At 36.4% G+C, this 24,914-nt stretch overlaps 6 protein-coding genes across 27 annotated transcripts; 4 read left to right on the forward strand and 2 right to left on the reverse strand.

Moving 5' to 3' along the window:
• Positions 1–3,989: 3,989 nt before the first annotated feature.
• LOC104732155 (transcription factor TCP13) lies at positions 3,990–5,974 on the forward strand. 2 transcript variants are annotated; one of them, XM_010452005.3, is made up of 2 exons: positions 3,990–4,409; positions 4,682–5,974. In XM_010452005.3, the coding sequence occupies exon 2, from the start codon at positions 4,703–4,705 to the stop codon at positions 5,789–5,791; it is 1,089 nt and encodes a 362-aa protein (XP_010450307.1). In that variant the 5' UTR covers positions 3,990–4,409; positions 4,682–4,702; the 3' UTR covers positions 5,792–5,974. The 2 variants fall into 2 exon arrangements, with proteins under 2 accessions (XP_010450307.1, XP_087306065.1); XM_087449939.1 differs by having other exon boundaries at positions 4,408–4,564.
• A 1,183-nt stretch (positions 5,975–7,157) lies between these two features.
• On the forward strand, positions 7,158–13,080 carry LOC104733842 (uncharacterized). 21 transcript variants are annotated; one of them, XR_015589266.1, is made up of 7 exons: positions 7,158–7,520; positions 7,730–9,012; positions 9,497–9,698; positions 9,818–10,111; positions 10,201–11,869; positions 11,970–12,109; positions 12,730–13,080. XR_015589266.1 is itself a non-coding variant. In XM_087500237.1 (3 exons), exon 2 carries the CDS (start codon positions 7,864–7,866, stop codon positions 9,010–9,012), a length of 1,149 nt encoding a protein of 382 aa, XP_087356363.1. In that variant the 5' UTR covers positions 7,158–7,520; positions 7,730–7,863; the 3' UTR covers positions 12,730–13,080. The 21 variants fall into 21 exon arrangements, 2 of the variants coding, with proteins under 2 accessions (XP_087356363.1, XP_087353921.1); XR_015589186.1 differs by having other exon boundaries at positions 10,276–11,869; positions 11,959–12,109; XR_015588052.1 differs by having other exon boundaries at positions 7,192–7,520; positions 7,792–9,012; positions 10,276–11,869.
• Positions 9,238–13,167, reverse strand: LOC104733045 (protein LONGIFOLIA 2). The gene is made up of 5 exons (XM_087493388.1): positions 12,409–13,167; positions 12,222–12,274; positions 10,495–12,123; positions 10,246–10,396; positions 9,238–10,086 (listed from the first exon to the last, which is right to left on the reverse strand). Exons 1-5 carry the CDS (start codon positions 12,563–12,565, stop codon positions 9,383–9,385), a joined length of 2,694 nt encoding a protein of 897 aa, XP_087349514.1. The 5' UTR covers positions 12,566–13,167; the 3' UTR covers positions 9,238–9,382.
• A 6,771-nt stretch (positions 13,168–19,938) lies between these two features.
• LOC104736394 (protein SPIRAL1-like 3) lies at positions 19,939–21,355 on the forward strand. Its single transcript, XM_010457431.3, has 3 exons — positions 19,939–20,587; positions 20,748–21,027; positions 21,137–21,355. The coding sequence occupies exons 2-3, from the start codon at positions 20,758–20,760 to the stop codon at positions 21,233–21,235; spliced, it is 369 nt and encodes a 122-aa protein (XP_010455733.1). The 5' UTR covers positions 19,939–20,587; positions 20,748–20,757; the 3' UTR covers positions 21,236–21,355.
• Positions 21,356–21,497: 142 nt separating this feature from the next.
• On the reverse strand, positions 21,498–22,167 carry LOC104738418 (large ribosomal subunit protein eL39y). Its single transcript, XM_010458847.3, has 3 exons — positions 22,049–22,167; positions 21,850–21,953; positions 21,498–21,754 (listed from the first exon to the last, which is right to left on the reverse strand). Exons 1-3 carry the CDS (start codon positions 22,049–22,051, stop codon positions 21,706–21,708), a joined length of 156 nt encoding a protein of 51 aa, XP_010457149.1. The 5' UTR covers positions 22,052–22,167; the 3' UTR covers positions 21,498–21,705.
• Positions 21,952–24,862, forward strand: LOC104739251 (uncharacterized). Its single transcript, XM_010459920.3, has 10 exons — positions 21,952–22,488; positions 22,772–22,901; positions 22,996–23,134; positions 23,218–23,430; positions 23,551–23,689; positions 23,807–23,957; positions 24,030–24,139; positions 24,220–24,317; positions 24,404–24,473; positions 24,550–24,862. The coding sequence occupies exons 1-10, from the start codon at positions 22,396–22,398 to the stop codon at positions 24,658–24,660; spliced, it is 1,254 nt and encodes a 417-aa protein (XP_010458222.1). The 5' UTR covers positions 21,952–22,395; the 3' UTR covers positions 24,661–24,862.
• Positions 24,863–24,914: the final 52 nt, after the last annotated feature.

Here is a 24,914-nt window from a genome sequence, read left to right on the forward strand (position 1 = left end):
TATATATATATATGTTCTTTTCTAATCCTCTCTCTCTCACTCGTAATAAGAATTTATTTTGAAAGTGTAGATGAAGAAGAAGAGGAGAGGAAGGAATTGAGGATTCTCCTAAAGAGACGCAAAACAAATCGAGAGAGCAGATCGAGAGAGAAGTGGGACACGCCATCCATCGACCATAGTGGCCAACTTGTCTTTCTTTTTTTTTTTGGGTACATGTTCAAATCTATTTTCTCATGATAAAAAGTGATAACATTAGTGACACGTTTCGCTTCTAGAATACGCCACGTATCTCTTTTATTCATTGCTTCACGACAACATGTTACCAAGTTGCAGGGTCATTATTTACCAAAAAAAAAAAAATTAAGCACTAATAGTAGTCAACAACCGGCTTTGGTTTTATTTTTGTGGTTTTTACTTTTTACAACCTTTTTCACTTTTTGATATATAATTTGGTAGTAATATACTCTTTCAAAAACCTTATTTATGATGTAATAATTAGTTTATCTTCTATACAACACCACATCATGTTACAGATGTTTTCGATATCCACGAGACGAGATACTTCCTTTCCTTTACGAACAGTTTATAGCTAAACAAAGTTACAGCCCCGAAAAGAGTCCACGAAACTTCTTCTCTCTCTATCTCCAAAGAGTATTGTAGTCAGCTTTCTAAAATATAGGTCCATTGGGCTTTTTTTTTTCCATCACAGTTGGCCCTCTACTGTATATTTCTTTTCTTCGCCCAGATTCATTATACCCCTACAAAAGATCGACAAACTCACATAATACAAGTTGTGGATTTCGTGAAATAAACAAAGAAAGGACGACTCATACATATATTTATATATTGTATAGTAGTAAGTAAACAAGGTTTGCTTACTGCCTGCGGCCATCTACGACATATATCTATGTTGGGTTACTATCTACTATCCCCTATCTAGTATCTACCATATGGATTGAGCATAGGGATTGGTGTCTGGGATAGGAACAGTACTAGATAAAAGTACGCATGCAATTTTTATATCGAATTAATTTCAAAATTCTAACCTTTTTTATGAGTCATATTCTTGTTAATTACAGTTTAATTTCTCAAATGTATTGATATCCCAAAGTAGAAAAAGGTAAATTGTTGTGCAACATTTTTATGTTTGTCTTGACATTAATGGATATACCAAATAAGACTTGTGTTTCATATCTAAACTTTCTAACAACTATATGATATTTACATGCTCATTTGTGTTATAATAAGATGTCAATTAGTGGATTCCACTCAATCAAAGACACTATAACTGAAATTAAAATTTTGCTACCTGTTTCGGTATACCATTACTAGATCCACAATACAACAAGTAACACTGAAATAGAAATATAACTATTGGGGATAATTATAATAGAGGAAATTAAAATCGTGACAGGTAAAACAAAAAAGTGATAGGAAAATTGGGGGGACCATTGAGTAGTAAATAACTCTCTTCTTCTCTTCTGTTTTCTTCAGTTTCTCTCTCGAGATGCCCAACCCTCTCTTCACTCTTCAGCTACTTTTTTAGCAAGTATTATTATTCTTGAATACATTGATCTACCAATAACTCATGCTTGCACGTTGCGAGCTAGTTTTCACATGCCGACTATATCAACGTTTCAAAAACAAAATTAAAGTGTTCATGTTCTCTAGAATATTTAAAAGTCCTGGTCGTATATATATGAATATGATCATAGAATCTTAGAAATGTTCTATATATCTACATATCTATATGTGTATATATAAACGTGCTTGATCTCAACCTCAAGTGGAAGAAACTAAATTGTATACGTCTCGAAATGGCATGCGTACGCGTACCGACGGTACTGCATAGGTAGATCGTTTGAAGATCCACGTCGTGCGAAATTAATGATATGGTGTTATATCTGCAATATCCACGTAACCTCACTTAACTCGTACCTTTTTTTTTCTGTCTTGCCAGCTCTAGCTGACTCTTATATTATAATTGGTACGCATTAAACATATATGGAGAACTGTTATTTTTAAGTTCTAACAAGATATGTATATTAGTCTCTTAATTAAGTAGTGACATATGATTAGTTTTCAAACTTTGAAAATTCCTTTACTTCTATATATATATATATATATATATATATATTGTATGAGTTGTTTTCAATGGGTATCTGTTATATTATATGACTTATAATATGTATCGTTTGGATTAGACCCAATTTTTCGGATATTATTGTCGTTGATCCTTCACATCATTAATTATTACTATTGAAAAGCTATTAAAAACCCAATCTTTGTTCATGAGACCACAAGCTTTTGGATACGGTGAAGTCGACATGACTTAGTGGATTTTAAGTTTGTCCGATTTCTCCTTTATTCTCATGTGATGTCTTACGATAAAATGATCTATCATCACACTTTTTTTTTCTCACTCCTTTGTTTTGATTCATAAGGATATATTGCTTTCGTCCACTTCTATTTTTTCCTATTAATATTCTTACATCACTTTATTTAAAGACGATGTACAATTTAATAAAAAGTTAATCTGATGTTATCGATTCATAAAATATTTATAATGTATTTAAGAAATAAAAAAATGGGTTGGAATCTTATTGAGAATGGATAAGTTGCACACTTATAAAGACAATCATGTGGATACCTAATATATCGCCACTTCTGTTTTTTGTTTCTTCTTTTTTTTTTTTTTTTGCTTTTCAGAACTGAAAATGTTTTGTTTCAATGTTTTCTTAGAACATTAACACGTAGAAAAGAAAGAGAGAAATAAAGTTGTCAAGTTAAGGGTTTACATGGCCCTTTTCCTTTCACATATTATGCTGATACAATATATAATTTCGCAAATGGATCCAGATAAGAGTCTAGCTAGCTTGCCAGCATATTTTGTTTTTCTGGTAAATAAAGGAAATGGTATCAAATAACTAATAAGCATGCTCTCGTCGAGAGTCGCCAACAGATATTTCATTATGTATATATGATATAATTACTTAATTTTGAGGATGTTAAATTGACGAATGTTTTTTATATTCAAATAATGTATGAGGTAGCTAACTAAAAGTCTAAAACGTATATATGCACATCTGTTTTCTTTTCTTTTTTCGTGCCAGTCAAATGTCAATTAGTTTTTTTAGTAGATAACCACAACTAATTAATACAGATGTATAGAAATGTCAATTACTATATCACGATATCCAAATATATAAATAGAAAAATAGGACAGAGCCGACTATACATATATATAGAAACGTCAATTACTATATTACTATATTTAACCTTTTGATAAACAAAGATGTTAAACCGGTTTTTATGTTTAAAAAAAAATGAAGCAAAAGTAAACTAGGGCATAGTGATGTCTAATTAATGTACTTGTGTTTTGAAAAGGTAAAATCGTGACTCAACAAGGTACACGAGGCGTGCATCGGGTAAATTCACACAACCTTTTGCAATTGTCGTCGATATGAGATGAGAGCATGGTCATGCACATATATTGATATATGTACACTATATAACCATATATGTAATATATGAGTTGCCTTTTTCTAACGAAATGTGAAATTTATGTATGTAGAAAATTGTAGACTATACAATGAAGTTTGAAAGAAAACTGAAAACAGAAAAACATCAAAGGATGAAACTCGAAAGAGCTTGGTTAGCTAGAGACATTAAGGATGTGAGTTGCATTTCATAATTCATTCAGTGGATCTTTAATTAAATTTATCAGCTCATAAAATTTAGTTAATTATTTTCATCTTGAGACCATTAATTAGTTAGCTGTTCTAACAAGCTACTGTTATTAATAACTTCACGTAAAATATATATATATATATATATATATATATATGTTTATAGTTTGGTATCTATAATTTCTTTGAAATTTAGGATATTCACGTATACTTGTTTGGGGTTTTCTTCTTAGCCGTATTATAGTTGCAAGTCATATTCACATATATATAGATGATAAAATATTCGAGTTTAATTTTCTCGTCCGTATATAGATTTGAGATGATCCATAATAATAAAGATGAAAATGAACTCGACTGATTTATTCAAACGCATTTAATTTATTTTTCCGTCGAGGATAGCGAAATCCGCCACCTGGCATTACGTCGTCCATTGCTTTTTTCAACATAAATATACTTAAGTCGCAATTCTTCTAAATTTTGGAGGCTTATGATATTGGTAGGGTTCTCATATTCACTTCCAAAAGCATCTTCCTTCTTTTTAATTTTTTTTTCTTTTCATTCTCATTTTTTTACTTTTTGAAAAGAAAATTCGAATAACATACTTTCTTCTCTCTATTACTCAGCATATATCATTCTTCATCATATTACTTAACACTGTAGAACAGCAAAACCCTAGATTTTTCTGTTAAAGCTCAAGGCCGTACAAACTTTGAAACTCAGGTAAGAAACAGTATGTGCTTTGTATTTATTTATTTTTCAATTGAAGAAAGAAAGCTCAATTAAACCCTAATTTTTTGTTTTCTCTTTCATATAGAAAATCTATTTTCTCTTTCCATTTTGTAATTAATTTTTAAAGGATTCAGAAGCTCGAAAGGGTATATGAGATTTCGAAATTCAAAACTAATTTTTTTTTTTTTTTTTAATTCTAAATTCCCTTATATTTTCTACTAACGGTTTTACATTTGATTCATCTTTTTGTATTAAATATATAGAGAGATCTTGACAATAGCATTATGAATATCGTGCCTTGGAAAGATGCAAACGACGAAGTTTCGGGCGGGGCTGCGACAAGACGTGAAGGAGACATAGAAGAAGATCAAGAAGAAGACCAAGCCAGAGCCACCAGTGGCAAAACCGTAAATAAAAAGCCTTCAACCTCGATCTCTTCCTCTTCTTCCTCTTGGATGAAGTCGAAGGATCCGAGGATTGTTAGGGTTTCACGCGCCTTTGGAGGCAAAGACCGTCACAGCAAAGTGTGTACGCTACGTGGGCTACGTGACAGACGCGTGAGATTATCAGTCCCCACGGCTATTCAGCTTTATGACCTTCAAGAACGACTCGGCGTTGATCAGCCTAGCAAAGCCGTGGATTGGTTGCTCGATGCAGCTAAAGAGGAGATCGACGAGCTCCCTCCGTTACCAATCTCGCCGGAGAATTTCAGCCTCTTCAACCATCATCAGTCGTTCTTGAATCTTGGTCAAAGGCCGGTTCATCAAGATCCGACCCAACTCGGGTTTAAAATCAATGGATGTGTAGAGGAGACTACTACTAGCAGCCGTGAAGTAAACAACAAAGAGAAGGGAGACAACGATGTCGTTTTCACAAACAATCATCATATTGGGTCTTACGGAACTTATCACCACAACATGGAACATCATCATCATCATCACCAACATCAACACTTGAGCTTCCAAGGAGATTATCATCAGCATCAACTACATAGTCTTGTCCCATTTCCATCACAAATTTTGGTATGTCCAATGACGACATCAACAACGACAACAACTATACAATCTTTGTTTCCATCATCTTCGTCAGCTGGTTCGGGAACTATGGAGTCAATAGACCCAAGGCAAATGGCAAGCCATTTTCAAATGCCATTAATGGGTAATTCTTCATCTTCGTCGTCATCCCAAAACATTTCGACTTTATATTCATTGCTACATGGAAGTAGTAGCAACAACAATGGTGGTAGAGACATTAATAATCGGATGCCTTATGTCCAATTCAGCCGAGATAATACCACTACAGCGGCTAGTATGTCGAAGCTTCGAGGGTCGGAGAGTAGTAGTACAAGTAGAGGAAGTGAACACCATATGTGAAATTAGGCTAGCTATAGAAACAATTAATGGTTTGTTTGTGTTCAGAAGTAAGGGGGACACAAAACAAAAACAATAATTACTAGCTAATTAATACTATTGTACTCTTTTTCTGATATATTTTTATATACAAATTGATACTATAACTGATTTATTAATTATTGTGCGTTTAGCATGTGTTTGGAACTTTCTCTCTAAATATATTTATAGCTTCCTCGTAGGATCTGAATACACACTTGCATGAAATGGAGATACATTTAGGGCTCTTAGTATAAAACAAATAATGTATAAATTAACTCTTGAGAATGAGAAGCTAAACAAACACAGATTCATCAATAGAGATAACGCAATAATATGAGATGGAATCTAATAGTTTATATTTGAGCTAGAAGGAGGGATCATGTGTTTCTATTGGATGCACAGTACTGCATTAACTGACTCAGCTCGTGACCGTAGATAGATTAGATGATGAACAGAGTAGTAAGTTGGATTTTACTAAAGGTGCAAGGATGCATTTCCCGTTTAAAACTTAAGATGACTAGATAGGCTAAATGCCCTCGTTGTTAACTAAAAATTTAGGTATAGTATAGTATCACATGCATGTTCACCAACGCAAGAGTTAGGCTTAAATGCAGACACAAAAAATATAGCTTACAAAAAATATAAAGTAGGAGGTACGTAATTAAGAGGAGGAACCAATGAGTAAATTGGAGGAAGAAGAACAAGTTGAATAAGGTAATAGAGACAAAAGCTAGTAAATAATGTATGTGTACGTATACTATATATTTGATTGATTTGAATAAAAAGGCTGCCGATCCAATGCTCTGTGGCTCTGTCCTATATCATCATACTTTCTGCAAAAAGCTTCCCTGTCGAACTCTAGCTATATGTATATGTATATGGTACATGATATATATATATATATATATATATATATATACTTTCTATACAACATTGTTGTAATTACTCCTTGGTTAACCGAACCAAACCTAGAAACAAATGAACGATCTGATTTTACTTTCCGATGAAAACATTTTTAGCCTTTTTTAGTCAGCATTATGAATTTGGAGTGCTAAAGATATTACTATTCACTGGATTCGCATTCTCCCTACTTGGCTTAGCTTTGCATATTTTTACGACGTCGTTTACTCACTGAGCCAAACCAGAAAGGCCCATTATTTGTGTACGATAACTAGAAAGCCCATGAACATTTCTTGAATCCAAAGCTATTTACATTATACTTATTTATTTTCTCTATGGATCTTGTTAATTTTCGTTAGCCGCAATAATTGAATCCACTCTCTAATAATTTACATCATCGCTGTAACCTTTTACCCTAATAAAAAACAATTCGAATATTTAAACTCGCATAATAAAAGATTAATTTTCTTATTACTAGTACTAGTTGATAGAAAAGGCAAATTAGAAGATTCTTTAAAAAACAAAAAGGGTCTGGTCTGGTTTTAGTTTGCTCTATTGACTATCTCAAAACTTGCAAAGATCTTCCCCACTCGAGCTATCTATCTCTCTCTCTCTCTCTGAATCGAAAGGGTTGAACTTTGGAGCTAGCTAGCTTCATCTGTTTCGCTTCTTCCCTGGTTGGTACCCAGTTTCAATTTCGCTAGGGTTTTTTCTTCTTCTTCTTCTTCTTCACCGCCGATAGCTAGCTGCCCAAGTGTGTCTCTGTTCTTCTTCCTCGGTGAATTTACAAATGGAGATATCCTTTTCTCCGGTAAGCTCTCTACTTCTCCTTACTGGATTCGTTTACTCTCTCTCTCTCTCAAATTTGGTTTTTTGCTCTCTAATGCCGTGAATTCAATCAAACCCGATTACGTTCTAGGGTTTCGCTGAAATCTGAGTATTCAATTCTTCGTTTTTGTTTTCTGGGTTACTTCAGAATCTATTCTGATGTTTTCTTCTCTCTTATTTTGTTGTACTTAGGTGCCCAAAGGAAGAACTTTGAGGGGAATGAATTGATTTTTTTTGTTTTTGTCTTCTCTCAGAGGTATGCGTGTTGTGTTGTTTTTCCATTCAAGAAATGGTTATGTTGGGTGAATCTGGAACAAAGTTTGAATATGAGCAATGGAGTTGGGGATGGTGGAGCTCAGCAAAGTGATTTACATGGTAATAGAAAGCTTTCCCGAGGCAATGATTTCGCTTTCGCCGTTGCTAGAATGGCTGTCGCTCAGATTTCCGAGAGTGTTGAGGTTAACTCGTATCAGGAATCTCAGTCACGGGAAGGCTTGAGGTTTGCTTCTTTTCAAGAATCTGCTCTTGATACACTAACCGATGTTGCCGTTCAGTATCTCCAGAGCATTGGCAAGACTGCTCATTTCTATGCCAACTTAGCTGGTAGAGTAGATGCTAATTCTCTCGACATTGTTCAAGCATTAGAGGATTTGGGATCTGGTTTGGGTTTTCCTGATGTTTCAGATACTGATCATTGTCTTGCTGATTCCGGTGTTGTCAAGGATATTATTCGTTATACTAGAGAAGCTGAGGAGATGCCGTTTGTTTATTCTCTTCCCCGTTTCCCGTTTAGTAAAGAGAAAAGACCTGCTCCTAGTTTCTCCGAGGTTGGAGAAGAGCCTCCAGATGAACACATTCCTGTTTGGCTTCCTGCATTCCCCGATACTAAATCTTCTGATCGATCAGAAGAAACTAATGCAGGCACAATCGAACAAGATATCCCAAGTAAAGAAAACGGGTCATCCTTACCGAGTGTGCAACATTCTTTTGATGGTGATAGGTTAGAAATACTTAAATCTCCAAAGGATGTTCGGGACACAACAGAAGCAGAAGTGGAAGGTAACCTGTTTTTAACTGCGCCTCTTCGATTTGTGGAGAAGGATGCGTCACCTGTGTTTCCTCCTCTGGAGCTTTCAAATCAAGTCGTTAGAATCAACCACGTTCCTGATAAGCATATGAGAAACAACCATGACATCCCGGTTCTAGAGGCATCTGCTCCCTCGGATGAAATCAACAACAAGAACGGGATAGCTGTTTCCGAGGATGGAGGGAAGAGAGATGAAGCAAGAACACAGCGAAATCTGGTACGTTTCAAGATTGGGACTACAAAAAGACGTACGTGCTTGGCAATAGATCGGAGCTTCCAGGAAGAGGGTTGGTTTCAAGATGGTGAAGACAATAGAAAGAAAAAGTCAGAAATCGAAGATAAGCGCGGAAGGATTGACTCGCAAATTGTCCACTCAGATGTAAAATAGGTATTATGTCATTTTAGAATATGTAGACAAGATAGCTTTGCATCCTAAGTTTAGTGATTGTTTGCAACTGGAATACGTTACTTCTTAGGGTAAGAGATTTTTTACAAATTCAAAATGATGGAGAAATAGAAGGTTGTTTGGCCTTTAAACTTCATTAGCTGGTGACATGTTATTTTGCTAGACCAATCAATATGCTTTGGCACTTTTGGTATATGCGTATTATACTTGAACTTAAAAAGTACTGTTATACATTAATTAGACCTGTATATATATGCTGGTTACAACAAACAAGTAGGAAGAGAACGGACCAAAGGTTCTTTCCTCTCTAAGATCCTTTCATTTACAATTCTAAGTGATAACCATAAACAAATTAGCAGAAGCAAACTTCATTAACTAAGTCTCTGAAAATCATTCTCTCAATATCTAACACAATCCCTGGAGTCTCTCCTTCAAACTCTTTCAAGTTCATGCCTTGAATTTGCAGGTCCTCCCATATGATGTCTTCCTCATCGTCCTCCAAGAGACACTTGGAGTTGTTTTGTTGTAACCTATCAATCTCTGAACACAGAGTCTGCAGAAGTTTTTCTTCTTTTGATATTTTCTCCATCTTTTTGAGTGGATTTGATGTTAAACGTGGTTTGGTACAGCCTTCTGCAGTGAATCTCTGAGCTAGAATCTCGTTGACGGTATCAAAGACCAGTTTTCTCCTGATTTTCTCTGTCGCGTTTGTCTGCTCGTGTCTGAATCCTCTGCCTCTATATTTGCTGTCCGGTAGAGTCACATTGCTGGCCTTATTCTGTTCCAGGATGAAGAACAGACCAGGATTGATCGGGAGGCGCGCTTGGTGCAGCTGAAAGCTTATCATGCTGTATTCGAGATCTCTTAGAAGCCCTGACGCCAACAATATCTCCAAGATGTACTCGTTGTCGCCGCTTTTGAAGTCTGTACCGTCTTCAGGGAAGCATTCGAGAAGATCAGAACCTGGCTGTGTTGTGCCCTGAAAAAGTATGGATCTGCAGAAGCTGGTAGGCTTGTTTATCCACTCAGATTCTTCAGAACGTGAAGCATCCTCCTCTGTGGCAAAAGAACCAAAAAAACGGTGAGAACTTTACACAAACCAAAACTTTGTGAATCCATGTAGGTAATTAGCATCGATGTACTCATGTACATGTAATTGCTACTATATAGGAAGGAGTCACTAATCAGTCTGAGATAGTTCTATTTCAGTCTTACCTTTAAAACTAAGGGATATCTTCCTCACAGGGGACGGTGAATCCTCTTCGTCGAAGGCTGCATCAAGAACTGAGACAGGGCTCGGTTGTTCAATTGTAACTTTTAGAGGTTTTAGGGACGGTCTGTCTTGTTTGATTCCAAAGTCCGAACTCTGCATTGGTAAACAGAAGATATTTAGTTAAATGAGTACTACTGAATTAACTTGAGAAGTGAAGATTTGTGTGAGAGAGAAAGAGATCTATTCTATACCCTTTGTCTTAGGGTGTGCTGCTCTGGCAAGTCACAGTTTCTCTCCAACCTATGTCTGCTTGTAACCTCGATGTCAGCATTCGACCCCAAGCTTATGTTGCTGTCAGATCTTAGACTCCTCAAGTCACTGCTTGCATCACTTAAACGGTCATCAGGTTGCTGAAGAGTACTGCGAGGCTTTAATCCCTGTTTTCTTCTCGGGGAGGCTACCTCTGTCTGTTGCCTTCCGATTTGCTTTTTGCCTGACTCTGATTTTGGAGTTGTGGGTCGAGACTGCTTCTCGAACCCGAGCTTCTTTGGCTGTGTTCTTGGGCTGACACTGTTCTGTTGGCTCCTACCTGAGTTGGTCATGGAACAAGAATCCGCAGCCAAAACTGGCCTCGACCGTAATGTTTTTGGGCTATTGCTCTTCGTGGAATCGTGTTGGCCCTTGTAAAGGCCTGGCCTTGGGGTTAAATCCATCGCGTTCTGCTTCCCCGAGGTGACTTTTCGGGTTTGTTTAGAGTTTCCAACCTTGACATTTGGTAAACCGACATTCTGTGACAGCGAAGAGGTGGAAGCTGGAGCCGCCGATTTCATAAGAACGATCGAAGATTTGAAGTTCCTGGCTGGACTTGTTGCAGCTGGAACTGACTGGTTGGTTCTCTGCATAGGAGTGGTTGTAGTCAGTGTACTGTTTTCATCTCTTAACTGCTGCGTTTTCTCCATAGCCTCAAGTATTTGCTTAAGAGCTCTGAGATCTTTTCCCGCCTTTTTAAACTCCAACTGTGTAAGCCGCTTCTGAATTTCGCCATAAACCGTCAGTGCAGTGTCGCCTGCTTTCATTTGCTTCCATGGAGCTGGTTCCATTGGAAACTTGGAAGCAGCAGAAGCAGGTATCTTCTTGATGGAATCAACGCTTCTAGATCTCTGTAGAGCTGTTGGTTCCACTCTAGACATTGGCCTTGGAGAATCACAAAACCGGTTCTCTCTTCTCTGTTCCGTATCAGAATTGTCCGCCATGACTTCAAGACCCATCAATTTGGCAACAACACTAGAGTTCGATCTCCTGTGACTTATTGTTTCGGGTTCCTCTGGACAACTTGATCTCGGGGGATCTGCTCTCGGACTCCTAAAGGAATTTGATCTACTATCCAATGACAACCTCGGTGTCTCTTTGAACTTCGAGCCCGTCTTGTATCCGTTGTTTCTCATCTCCCTCTCATCATAAGAAAGGCGATGGCTTTCCTTAAACCTCACAGGCATTCCTCTTCCTTCATTCCACTCATTAGAACTCCGACATGGTGAACGCAATGACGAGTCTTTGAGAAGCAACAAGCTAGTTCGAGCTGAATTGGGCTGCTGCTGCTGAGTGAAGGCTGCTTCTTCACCTCTGGTTCGTATTTCTCTATTAATAGAGCCTTTCACAAGCTCCTTTAGATCATATGGTATCATCAGGCCACCATTGTTCTGCTCTCTGATCAGATTCTCACCAGGCGGGTCAAATTGAGAAGCTGTGGTACTGACTTCTGCAGACGAGAAGCTCGAGGAGCGAGGAGAAGAGGAAAACGAAGGCCTTGAAGAGGATTCAGAAGAGACTCTATGCTTCTCTTTTGCTGCAGACTTCTTCTTCTTGGTACTACTCCTCTCCTGCAATTCCCATAAAAGTCTCTGTTTCTTTCAGCTTCTGTTTCCTGAATTCTCTATTCTTTAAACGATGAGTACATAAACTGAGTTTAGATTCTTACCGTTTCTTTATCACTTTCCATGTTAGTTTCACCGACGATATCTTTTCTTTCTCCTGCAAAAAGAGCCCCATGTTCTTAGCTATAAGCCTGTTTTTGGTTCTAGTGAAACTACTACTCTGTTTCCATGTGGTCCTAAACACAGAGCTGAGATTTAGTAAGAGAGAGAGAGAGAGAGAGTTCAAGTTACCTGGAGGCAAAGACTTGTCTACGTGGCCGGAGACGGCGACTTGTCTCGCCGGACAATGTTGCCGGTAAAACACTTGAAAGATCCCATTCATGCATCCAAACTGTTTATTAAGATTTGGATTCTCATCTGACAAGTTATAGAGAAGTTTTGCAGACATATCTTCTTCTGCTCCTTAGCACTTATCTCAAAAGGGATAATCTAAACAGACTTTCACAAATTCAAGTTTCTCTTCATATGTTGTCTCTGCTTTTGCAATTACCAGTTTCGTGGTCTTTTTTTACTCTGTTCTGGGTTAAAGATGTTTTTTTTCTTGTGTTTCAGAAGTAGAAGAAGAAAGGAAGAAATGGACAAGAAGAAGCCAACAGTAAGGACAAATGATAGCTTCTTGTAAAGTAATGACCAGACAACAGATTAGGTTCCTCTGCGTTTAGCTTGGAGGCTACCTTGAAGAAGAAAGAAGAGAAGGGCAACACCAAAAAAAAAAAAAGATTTTGTTTTTGGTCTTTGAGAATGAGGTTTCTATCTTTAAAGGCAAAGATACAACTGTCAAAGGAGGCTTTGAACCATCATATATAATGTAATGCATGTACATGTGTTAACATGTTAGAATCATACATGTAAGAGGTTTGTTTTATTTTATTATTTAGTATATATATCTTATAACTTTTTAATTATGTCAGAGCTCTGAAAAATTCTGCCCGCCAAATAATGAGGAATCTGGTTCACCTCCTAAGACGATAGTTATGCACATGACAGCACAAGGCAACTTTTTTTTTTTAACAAAGAAAAAATAAATGCTTTTTTGAAATTCGGAAAACCAATTGGTTATATTTTGGATCTATTATAAGAAATGTTAGCCATGTCTATCTATTTCTATTTATTTCAGTGTGCTGGTACAAATAAGAAATTGATAGGTCTTATGATATTTTTAATTTTACATTTTTCTCCAAATATTATTTTGGCTTTTTCTCTTTAGAAAGGAAGCTGAAGTTTTATCTTCTTCTTTTTTAAAAAAAGAAATACAAAATGAATGAAGTTTTTAATCTATGACAATGAGTGAGATAATTAGCTAAAATTTCCTTACACATCCATGTGGACAAAATAATGTGGGTGGGTCTTTATAAGTCTTGGTGCCCTTTTTACATGTGCATGTGGAATTTGTCAGGAACACACAGCATTTTTTTTATAAGAAGGAGAAGAAATAAATTATATATATTTATCTAAAAGGATAAGAGAAAAAATAAATTTGTATTCTAACTAATGGAAATGGTAGCATAAAATCAAAATAAATTATTAGGGGGGAGGGGAAAGTGGATTGGTGAACTGGAAGAAAGCTTGCATGATCTGAGATTGGTGGGTCTTCCAAACTGGGATTTTTTTTTTTTTTTTTTTTTTTTTTTTTTTTTTGTCGACCAACGACGATATATATGTGTAATCCCAACTTTTTTTTGTTTGTTGATTCTTCAGACTTCAATAGTAGTAATGTACCATATGCAAGTTAAACGCAGAATATGGATATTAGTTTCTGCATATACTTAGGACCACACTTATGTGAATCTATTACGAACACTAAATATGGTTTTTGTCATGAATTAAAGCTTTATCAAAGAGTGGCTATTATTAAACCATACTATTCAATTTTTTGGATAATGTGTCGTGTATTAATGTGTGTGTGTAACTGTGTACATCTATTTGGAATATACTATCTACATCCACTAGGTGCAGAGGAAATAGTATACGATATTGATCGACTCAGCTTATTCATTAGTTAATTACATTTAGTACTTTGGTATTTACATTAATTTTGTACTGTAAACTGTATCCGGTCTGAGAAGTAATGAAAATAGGTCTTTAACAACAACAAGAAGAAAAAAATGATAAAGAGGCCATCTTCATTTGTTTGATTCTTTAGATTAAACACCACCAATAAATATGATGAAAGGAACCTATTTCCTATAATTAGATGACTCCTAAGAAATAAGACGGACATGAGTAAAGCTTATGAAAAGGTGGAATGGAATTTTCTAAGAGTTTTGATGGAAAAAATGGGATTTGATCAAAAATGGGTGGGTTGGATAATGCAATGCATCACTTTCGTCTCCTACCACATTTTGATCACATTTTGATCAATGGGAAGCCCAAGGGACGGATTAGGCCAACACGTGGGATTCGTCAAGGGGACCCGATCTCTCCATATCTATTTATTCTTTGTACAGAGGCCTTAATCGCTCAGATTAGAAATGCCGAAAGAGAGGGGAAGATTCAGGGTTTACGTATCTTGAATGCAAGCCCACGGGTTTCCCACTTACTCTTTGCAGACGATAGTTTATTCTTATGTAAAGCTGATCCTCAGCAATGCAAGGAAATTATCGATATAATCCGCTTTTATGGCGAGGCGTCCGGTCAAAAAATAAACTTCTCTAAATCTTCCATCATGTTTGGAACCGAGGTCCCGTCCCATGTACGACAAGAGATCAAATCTATTGTTGGAATATCACAAGAAGGAGGCATGGGAACATACTTGGGTCTCCCTGAGAAGATTCATGGGTCAAAAGCACAAGTCTTTGCATTCGTAAGGGATAGACTTCATAAGAGGGTGAACTTATGGACTTCAAAATCCCTATCCAAGGGAGGCAAAGAAGTCCTGATAAAATCAGTGGCACAAGCAATTCCGACATATGTAATGTCGTGTTTTCTTTTACCAAAAGCTATATGTTCAAAACTAACTAGTACGATTGCTGATTTTTGGTGGAGCAATAGGGCAGATAGTATAGGACTACACTGGATCTCATGGGAGAAGATGTGTACTAAACTTTCTGAAGGTGGGCTAGGCTTCCGAACACTAGAAGAATTAAATCTTGCTCTCTTGGCAAAACAGCTATGGAGATTGCTGAGATATCTAGATTCTCTCCTAAGTCGAGTTCTCAAAGGAAGATATTTTCGATATTGTAGTCCATTAGAGATACAAGTATCCAACCGACCTTCATATGGTTGGAGGAGCATGTTGGCGGCAAAACATGTTCTCTCGTATGGAATCCGTAAGACCATAACTTCGGGGTTCAACACGTGCATCTGGACTGAACCGTGGATCCCAGATACTCCTGCGCGGCCGCCACAAGGATTAAATATTGAGAGAAATCCCTTGATATGTGTTAACACCTTGATCGATTTTAATACAAAAACGTGGAAACTAGAGCGTCTTCGGGAACTTTTCCCCCCGAAAGAAATTGCCCTTATTTTGGGAATCAAACCGAGCTTAATTGCCTCAAGGGACGATTATTCTTGGACCTTAACAAAGTCCGGGAATTATACCGTTGAATCTGGGTACGAAGCCGCGAGAGCTATCTCTTGCCTTGTTTGCGACCTCCCTTTTCAGGAGCCAAGTGTTACAATACTCAAGGCGCAAACATGGAAGTTAAAAACATCACGAAAGCTTAAGCATTTTCTGTGGCAATATGTGATTGGGTGCTTGGCTACATGTCAACGCCTGGATTATCGCCATATTGGTAGAGTTAAAGATTGTCCTAGATGTGGAGCGGAGGAGGAAACTATAAATCATATGTTATTTGAATGTCCCCCTGCACGTCAAGTATGGACCTTATCGACAATCCCTTCCCATCCTATGGTGTTCCCTTCATCTTCTCTATATAGCAACCTCGATTTTCTATATGGGCGTGGTAGAGACTTTGGTGCAAGTGATCAAAACTTGAGGACGTTCCCTTGGATGATGTGGTACATTTGGAAGGCAAGAAACAAGACAGTTTTTGAAAATATATCCGAATCTCCGCAAGATACTCTAGAGAAAGCCATCCAAGAAGAAGAAGTTTGGAGAAGAGAAAATAATAGAGACATACCATCAGGGTTAGTAGAAGCGGGCATATCGACCCAAATCCCACAAGATTGCCTTGTATGTTTTATAGATGGATCTTGGCACGCAGAGGTAGATAAGAGTGGACACGGCTGGATTGCTTCTTTTAGAGCTAGATTCTTGCACATGGGGCTTAAAGGTTCGCGTAGAAACCTATCCCCCTTACATGCGGAGTTAGACACTCTTGTTTGGGCTATGGAGTGCCTTCTGGCCTTGAACTTAGATAAAGCTCTCTTTGCTACGGATTGCTTAGACCTCCTAACAATGATGTCTAATATTGAAGATTGGCCGACCTTCTCATCAGAATTGAAGAATTTTATTCATTTCAGAGATAGATTTGTTAAATTTAGTATTAGATATATTCCTTGAGAAGATAATATCCGTGCCGATAAACTTGCAAAATGTGCAAGAGCACGAGATTTCTGCTTTTCCCATGTAAGCTCGTCGGAATCTAATTGGGTCTCTCTCGAAAAAAGTCATCTCCAATAACTTAGTATATGAAGTTTGATCGGAAAAAAAAGATGGCTGCTAAGAAATTATTGTGCAAGGAAAACGAGTAGCCCCCCCAACTACTTTTACTCATACATCTCTTTCCTGTTGTTAAAGAGTATGCGTCAAATCAACACAATTAATTTATAGCCAGGAATAGTTACTTACTCTAGCTAGCCTGTTATATACTATGTGATTCCCAAATCGAATCGACTAGGGTGATGATTTATGCAGTGAATGATTTTTCAAAATTTTGTGGACAACAAGTGTATAAAAAATACTGAAGAACTATTATTAATTAGATCGATGGGAAGGTTGATTACTTTCTGATTATTGAAAAATATTAATTAGTCGGTTGCTTAATAATGTATATTATAAATTAGCTTTAAGATGATGTAATAACTTTTTGCATGTGATTTTTTAGAAACTAAGGAATCTAGAGCATATAAAATGAGGAAGGAAATTATTATTATATAGTATTTAATAAAGTCGTCGTCGTTTAGTTCTTTTGTCTTGGTTGATTTGAGGGTTTTATGTCCTTAGATGTACTAATCACAAAAAGCTTGTGGGCATATCACGTGCTTTGTTCCACAATGTGCTGTGAACCAGGTGGGGTTTGTGGAGGACTTCTTCTTATCTATTTATTTTCTATTTAAAAATAATAATGTTTGCTAATATAAAAACAAAATTAATTTGATTTGACCTTGGAAGTACCATGGAATATACTATTACACATGGGTATTAGCTAGGTTTGGTTTCAAATATTGTACCATAATCAATTTATCAAACGCGTTACCTTTCTTTATGATGATTTGATGGTTTGAATTCTTTGGTAATTTTTCAATTCATGCGAGTTCAGTATATATTTTTGTCCCTTACAACATTTTGGGATACCCGTTTTTTGTTTATGAGTAATGACACGATTATATAAGATAAGCACAGTTATATTTAAGTTTGCTGTTACTGACTTACTGGTATTATATGGTAGATTTCATGCAGTATCTTAATTGGTTGATTGTATTTTTACTATTTTTGGTTAAAAATTAGACATATATCATGCGGAAAAACACAGCAAATGTTACGATTGTTAGTTTGTTACAATTACAATGTGATGAAGAGAAATCAATTCTTTGTTGTTTTTTTAATAACAATTTTGTTATCATTACTAAATAACCTTTCATTGTTATACGTTTTGGAAACGAGAGAATGTGTGGATTCAAATTTAGGGAGCACAAGTTTTGGATCTTTTTTTGTTTTCCAAGTTGATACATATCTACATCAATAAAAAAAAAACATTTATTTGCTAAGATCCATGCAAAATAGACTGTGCGATAATTAAAATGTTAAACTGTAAAATGAAAATTAATTAGAAGAAATGAGGTAACTAAACTAACTTAATTCTCTAATATATCGGAAAGACTTATATACACGGCATACAAACTTTAGAGTACTGTTTGATCAGTTATATAAACTTTTTTTTCTTTTCCTTATGATGAAAGTAATCGATAGAAAAATAAGAGTCAATAGTAAGAGAAAAAAATGGAAGATAATGGACAAGTGAAAAAGAAAAGACAAAGGGAACAAATCACATGAAGCATTTGGGTAAGTGGCTTGAGTGTTAGAGTTGATAGGGAACCAACCAAGCAAAACGCATTTTAAATGATAATAATAGTTAACTTAAAACCAATCCTAAAAGTTAAGTGTGTATTCTTTTACGTTAAGTTTCTGTTCAATTTATCTATTGTTCAATTATTGGCGCATGATCCCACTTATCACCCACCCATCCAACATTTGTTTAATTTCACCATTAATTTATGTGGGGCTTCTCTCCTTTGATTTTGGCTGCCAACGTTACATACACATCTTTGCGTAATTATATGTACCATTTGGAAGAAATTATAATTACATGCATGAACATATTATAATTACATATGTATCGTTATATATATATATATATTGCTATAATTAAAAATATTATTGTTATTATTTTGGAGTTTATGTGTTGTTTGATAGAGAGGTAAAAGAGTGTCATATGCTTTTTCTATAAATTAGTTGCGAAAAAAATGTTTCAGGGAAGTAGTTTGATAGAAATTTTTGTAAGAAAACTAAGGGATCACAATTCAGCGTGAATTTATTAGTGGATTTTTCTGGCTATATTCATGCCCACATATTTGACTAGATTAGTAGTCATCTGACTAATATATAGTACTAGTTTACGTAAGTGCTTTCAGAAAACTAATCACTAAGCTTAAGTTTATTATCATCTTTCGTCCTATAAACAATGAAAATTATTTGTAGTACTAAATCTATATATATACTCTACAGATTTAGATAGTTAACGAGGAGCTAAGTCAAGATTCCTTTCTTCATCATGATTACAAATTAACTATAACAACTATAATTTAATGCCACATACGACGGATCTAAGATTAGGGAAGACCCAAAATAAAAAGAAGTCCGATATAACAATCGCTATTTTTGAGGTCATCGCTCATCGGTCTTTAATTGACGTTGGTCTTAATTAACATCCACACACACGTAAAAGTGTTAAGTTTTACGAAGAGATTCATGACTCATATTTTCAATATATATACTACTATTCGGTTCCAATATACGTACTGTTCTTCGATTTAATAGGTCTATTCACTTAGTATCATTTAGCAGAAGAGAAAAAAATCTTATAATCCTGGAGTTGTGCCAGTCGTCAGATGGGCCTTAACTCTCTAAACCCATAAGGTAATTAAAGCTTTCAAGTGCATGTACCTTGGAGTTTGTTAAAATGTGCTTCTCTAGAAATGTCCTTAATAATTCTGTTCAACACATGTGGAAAAAGAAATGTAACCATAAAGACGATCGAAGTATGGAAACCATGTAAGAGTATCGTATGCTTTCTCTGCCAATAACAAATGATGCAACTTTTTTGCGTTTCTTATCTTTTTTATTATCCTTGTTCAATGTGTAGTTAACGAAACATAAGTTTTTTTTTTTTTAATATATGTTAACATTGGTTTTTCTTTTCTTTGGCAAGGAAACTATATATATATTCTGCTAACAAAGCATGTTTGTAAACCAAAGTTTCATTCCTTAATTCACATTCACATAATCACATATATATTATAGTACATGTAAATAAAAGATGTAAAGATATAGGAATCAAACTTTTAAGGTCGACCAAATTAAAAGAGATAAGTCTTGTACTTTGAAAAAAGGAGAGAATGGGCGCAAAATGAAAAAAAGCAAAAGAGAGGGTGAGAATTTTCTTTTTTAATTTCATTGGCATCTTTCAACATCAATTAAAATCTTCAGTAGAGTCAACTAGGAAATCTCCTCCGTAGGATGATGATGATGATGATGATGATGAATGATGATGATGATCCTCAAAGTCATGGGTTCACACATTGTGGTTAGTTTCTCGTGTCAGAAATTTTCAAAAGAAAATGCATCTCATTATTCTCGCCTACTTTTCCTTTTTGGTTTTATAAAGAAATTGTTTCTTCAAAAGCATGTTATAGTTTTTGTGTGTGTGTGATTTTAATGATTTTCTACAAAAAAAAAAAAAAAAAATTCCAACAACCTATGCGCAAAACTTTTGTTCTATGTCTATGGTATTACGTAAGCCCAAAGAAGGCCCCTTTAAGCCCATTTTGGAATACTTTTGTTGTGTCATTTCTTCCTCTCTGAGTGGCTCAGTGCATATCCATTTCCAACTGTTTCTCTCTTCCTTGATTTGCGGCCAATCGTTGAAGAAGAAAGAAGAAGTAGAGAGCAGAAGATACTACTACAGACTACAGACTACAGACTACAGACTACAGAGACAGAGAGGTAAAAAAATCAATCCTTTCCTTTAGATAGATAGATCTCTCTTATTACAACGTGTATCTTTAATGATTCAACGGTAATCTCTTTTTTTTTTTGGATCTTTCTCCATCTTTAATGTACTGATCTGATTAATAAACAAACTTAAACCATTTCCACAATTCAGATCTTGCAAGATGGGTAAAGCAAGAGGAGTGAACAATGGTGTTAATGAAAGTTCTCTCGGCTATCTCTTTGGTTCCGGTCAGCCTTCTTCCACCGCCGCAGCCGCAATGGGGACTACTACGACTACGACCACCACAACTACCACCGATGGAACCGGAGGGAGACCGATTACCACCACGACTACTACGGTGACTGACAACAAGAAGACATCTGCTGGTGTTAGAGGAAGCCCTAATAACTACTTCAGATCAGAAGGCCAAAACTGTGGAAACTTTCTCACGGTAAGTCAGAGATTTTTCACGTTTTGAGATTCAAGAAGAAGAGTTTGATTCTGATTTAGAGAGAAAACTGACAAACCCCAAAAAAAAAAAAATGTGTTGATGAGAACAGGACAGGCCATCTACTAAGGTTCATGCAGCTCCTGGTGGAGGATCTTCTCTTGGTTACCTGTTTGGAGGACCAAGTCCTGCTGGATCTGGAAACAAATAATCAAGTTTACTTTTTGTGTATCCGATAACTCGGATTTGTGTAAATCATCAAAAGTGTGGCTTTATCCCTCTGTGAACCCCTGTGTGTGATTCAATTCTGATGTTTGCCTTTGAGATCTAATTCTTTGTGTTGTTACAAAAAAATCAGACAATGTTTTCTGTAAGTTTCAAGGAAATAAACTAAGTACTGATCTACCTAGAGATCGAAATCAAAATGAAACTAAGAAACAGAATCAAGATTGAATATGATTACTAGCATAAGATTAGAGAAACAGAAAAAAAAAAGATTCATATTCATATTGAAGGAGAAAGGATTCATATTCAAGCATTATGCAAGTCTTAAGATTTAAGAGAGCAAAGCCAACAAAAATCCTTAACAAAAAACTAAAACTTTATAGGGGTCAAAGACCCAAGAGAAGCAATTAGGAAACTCGGACGAATCTGAGTCATAGCTGTGGTCTCGACAGTGCTCTAGAACCCAAGCTTGGTACGGCGCCAGTGCCTACGCTTAGCGTTGTACCTGTGTGAAGTTGAAACAATGAAACTCACTCAGTATCAAAAAGTCTGTAACTTTATCAATGATCACAAAAAAAAAAAAAAAAAAAATCTATAAACCTGATCCTGTTGTCGGTACGGAGACGGATCCAATTAGGGATTGGCCTGTTCTGTCTCATCTTCTTCCCCAGCTTCTTCTTGATCATGAACGTCTTGTGCGACGGCTAAGATCATCAGGAATCGTGAAATCCATCAGGCAAACAAAAGGTAGAGAAGAGAGAGAAAGAAGGATGGATACATAGAGAGAGAGAAAACGTACCATCTTGACTTCAACGGTGGCGATCCGGCGAAACACGGCGGCGTTTAAACCCTAATCTTGTCAAATGCTAGCTGATGAAGAGATTGATTTTTATAAGGGTTTGTGAACCAGAGTTCAATCATCACCGTTGGATTTTATTATAATTTATTAGCCGTCCGATGCCTAAACCGTTAAATATTGTGAATCGGATTCGGTTCCGGTTAGCTAAACCGAAAATGATAAAAAAAAAATATAGATTAGGGTTTTCATTTTCTTCTCTCTGCTGCTCGGCTTGCTGAAACAAGTTCTGATTTCTGAGGATTTTGTTCTTCAGCGCCGCCGAGAAGATTCGAAACCGGAGCGAAGCTATGACGACGATTGTTCCCACTTCCGAAGAAGATCCTTTTCTCGCTGTTGTCCGATTCACTTCCCAGCTCGCCTGGGCCGATGCTGGTCCCGAGGTACCACTTCTACCACACCTTTGTTTGAGAATTTCATCGGGGGAGATGGGAAATAGAGAAATTTGATTAAGTGTATGTTGTTTCGTTTGATGCATCTGATTGGTGTATGTATGGGTTTAGGGTTTGATAGACTCAATTCGATACTCCTCTTTTTTTTGTTGTTGTTGCAGTAGTTATTTGGACTTGTACATTGCTCATGATTGTGTTGCGTACCATCTGAGATTACTCTGATTACGCTACTTAACTAGCTCTGGTTTATTGGAACTTGTCTTCTTCATTTTAGGCTGCAGAACCAGAAATTACTAGGCTATGTAAGGAGGCTGAGGAGTCGATAGGAGCAGGGAAGTCGCTTGAATTGGCTACCTTAATGGTAACTTCTGCTGAATTGGTATCTTCCAAGATATCTGAGAAAGGTTTGTGTTCCTATTTTCTTTTTACTAAAACACAGTGTCCTTCTTTTTGTATGTTCCTTATTCATTTATCATTTGTTTGCCTCTCTTGATTCAGATCTTGAGTGTACCTACACCATAATTTGTAGTCTTGTTAAGAATGTGAAAAGCCCTGAGGAACTCCTCGAAATGGTGAAAGTTATATCTTCCAAGGTTGCTCAACAACCGAGTGACAAAGCTTCACTGCGTTTGAAGATGTATGATTCTTTGCAGCTTATATTATAACGCTTTGTTTATGTATCACACATACTTCTCATTTTCTTTTCCTGTCTTTGTGTAGCCTCTTCAATCTCTACAACCTTCTCGACCATCCGTATGCTCGCTTTCAAGTGTACATGAAAGCTCTAACACTGGCTGTTGATGGCAAGGTTACTGAGTACATAGTTTCTTCTTTTAAGAAGATTGATAACTTCTTGAAAGAGTGGAATATCGACATTAAACATCAGAGGGAACTCTTTCTTGCCATTGCTTATGTGCTGAGAGAAAACAAAAGGTACTGCAACATAATCTGTATTTTATAACCCTGATCATCAGTCATTCTCTCTCTGGTTTTCTTGTGTTTTCCGTTAAGGTATAGCTATAGCCTCATGGGTTTTTTCTGTTAATACTCCAGCTTGGTGAAAGAATCCCTTACGTTCTTGACTAAGTATCTAGCGACTTTCTCTAATGAGGAGGCTCAGGGCCTAGATGAAGCTAAGGAGGAGGCTGTGCGTGCAGTTATCGAATTTGTCAAAGCTTCCAGTATTTTCCAGGTATCATAATTCATAAAAGTATTAATGTGTGTTGGATGTGTGAGATTCATCTTTCTTGTTCTGACACTGCTTTTATATGTTTTACTGAAATCTCATTGATGATTTTAAAAACTGCAGTGTGATTTATTGGACTTGCCAGCCGTAGCGCAGTTGGAAAAGGATGCTAAATATGCACCGGTTTACCAGCTTCTGAAGATCTTTCTTACACAGAGACTAAATGCCTACACAGAATTCCAAATTGCGAATTCGGATTTTCTGCAAAGCTATGGTAGTTAAAACGTTATTTCATTTCCTGCTTTTCTTGAGCATGATCTCCTGATGCATCCTTTGGTGTTTATAGGGCTTGTCGATGAAGATTGTCTTACGAAAATGAGATTGTTGTCACTAGTCGACTTGGCTTCTGATGAATCTGGCAAAATACCTTACGCTTCAATTAAAGACACGCTAGAGGTAAAAAAAAACTCCTCTGCTGGCAGAAGACTTGAAATATTGTGACTCTCTTGGTTGCTTACTGTTTTTTGTGTTTTTAGGTAAACGAAGAGGAGGTCGAGTTATGGATTGTGAGGGCAATAACTGCGAAATTGATTGATTGTAAGATGGATCAGATGAACCAAGTTGTAATTGTCAGGCAAGTCACACATCTATACAAACTCTGTACTAATATACATTTCTACTTGACATTTTTAACTTGATGGTTTGATTCATATCTTTCAGCCGCTGTTCCGAACGTGAATTTGGGACAAAGCAATGGCAATCTCTTCGAACAAAGCTTGCGACTTGGAGGGTAAAGACACTTACTTTTGCATCTTTTGACTACAAAATCATCTCATGAATCTGATTCTTCTGTGGGGTTTTTGTAGGACAACATTTCAAACATCATAACTACAATCGAATCGAACAAGGTAACCGAGGAAGGTTCTCAGGCATCATCATCATCTGCTGTAGCAATTCAAGGGTTGACTGTTCGTTGAAAAAGCTATCAAGAGAAACCGTTTGCATCCCCAGAAAAAGCTCAATTCTAGAACGAATCTTTTGTTTTCTTAAAGCTTTCACTCTCTGTGTATTTGCTTGCAGAGTTTTGTGGTCTTTGAATCTTTTTTGTCCTTAAATCAATGCGGAGACTTCTGCTATACAATATTTTTTGCTTAATAATGTTCTTATTTCGTTGCCACAGTACACAGTGCATACACCATTTGCCACCACTAGGTGGAGGACTCGCGAATGG

The sequence above is a fragment of the Camelina sativa genome, chromosome 1 (genome assembly GCF_030686135.1).
Source record: "Camelina sativa cultivar CO46 ecotype springtype chromosome 1, ASM3068613v1".
In the NCBI taxonomy this organism is placed as follows: Eukaryota; Viridiplantae; Streptophyta; class Magnoliopsida; order Brassicales; family Brassicaceae; genus Camelina; species Camelina sativa.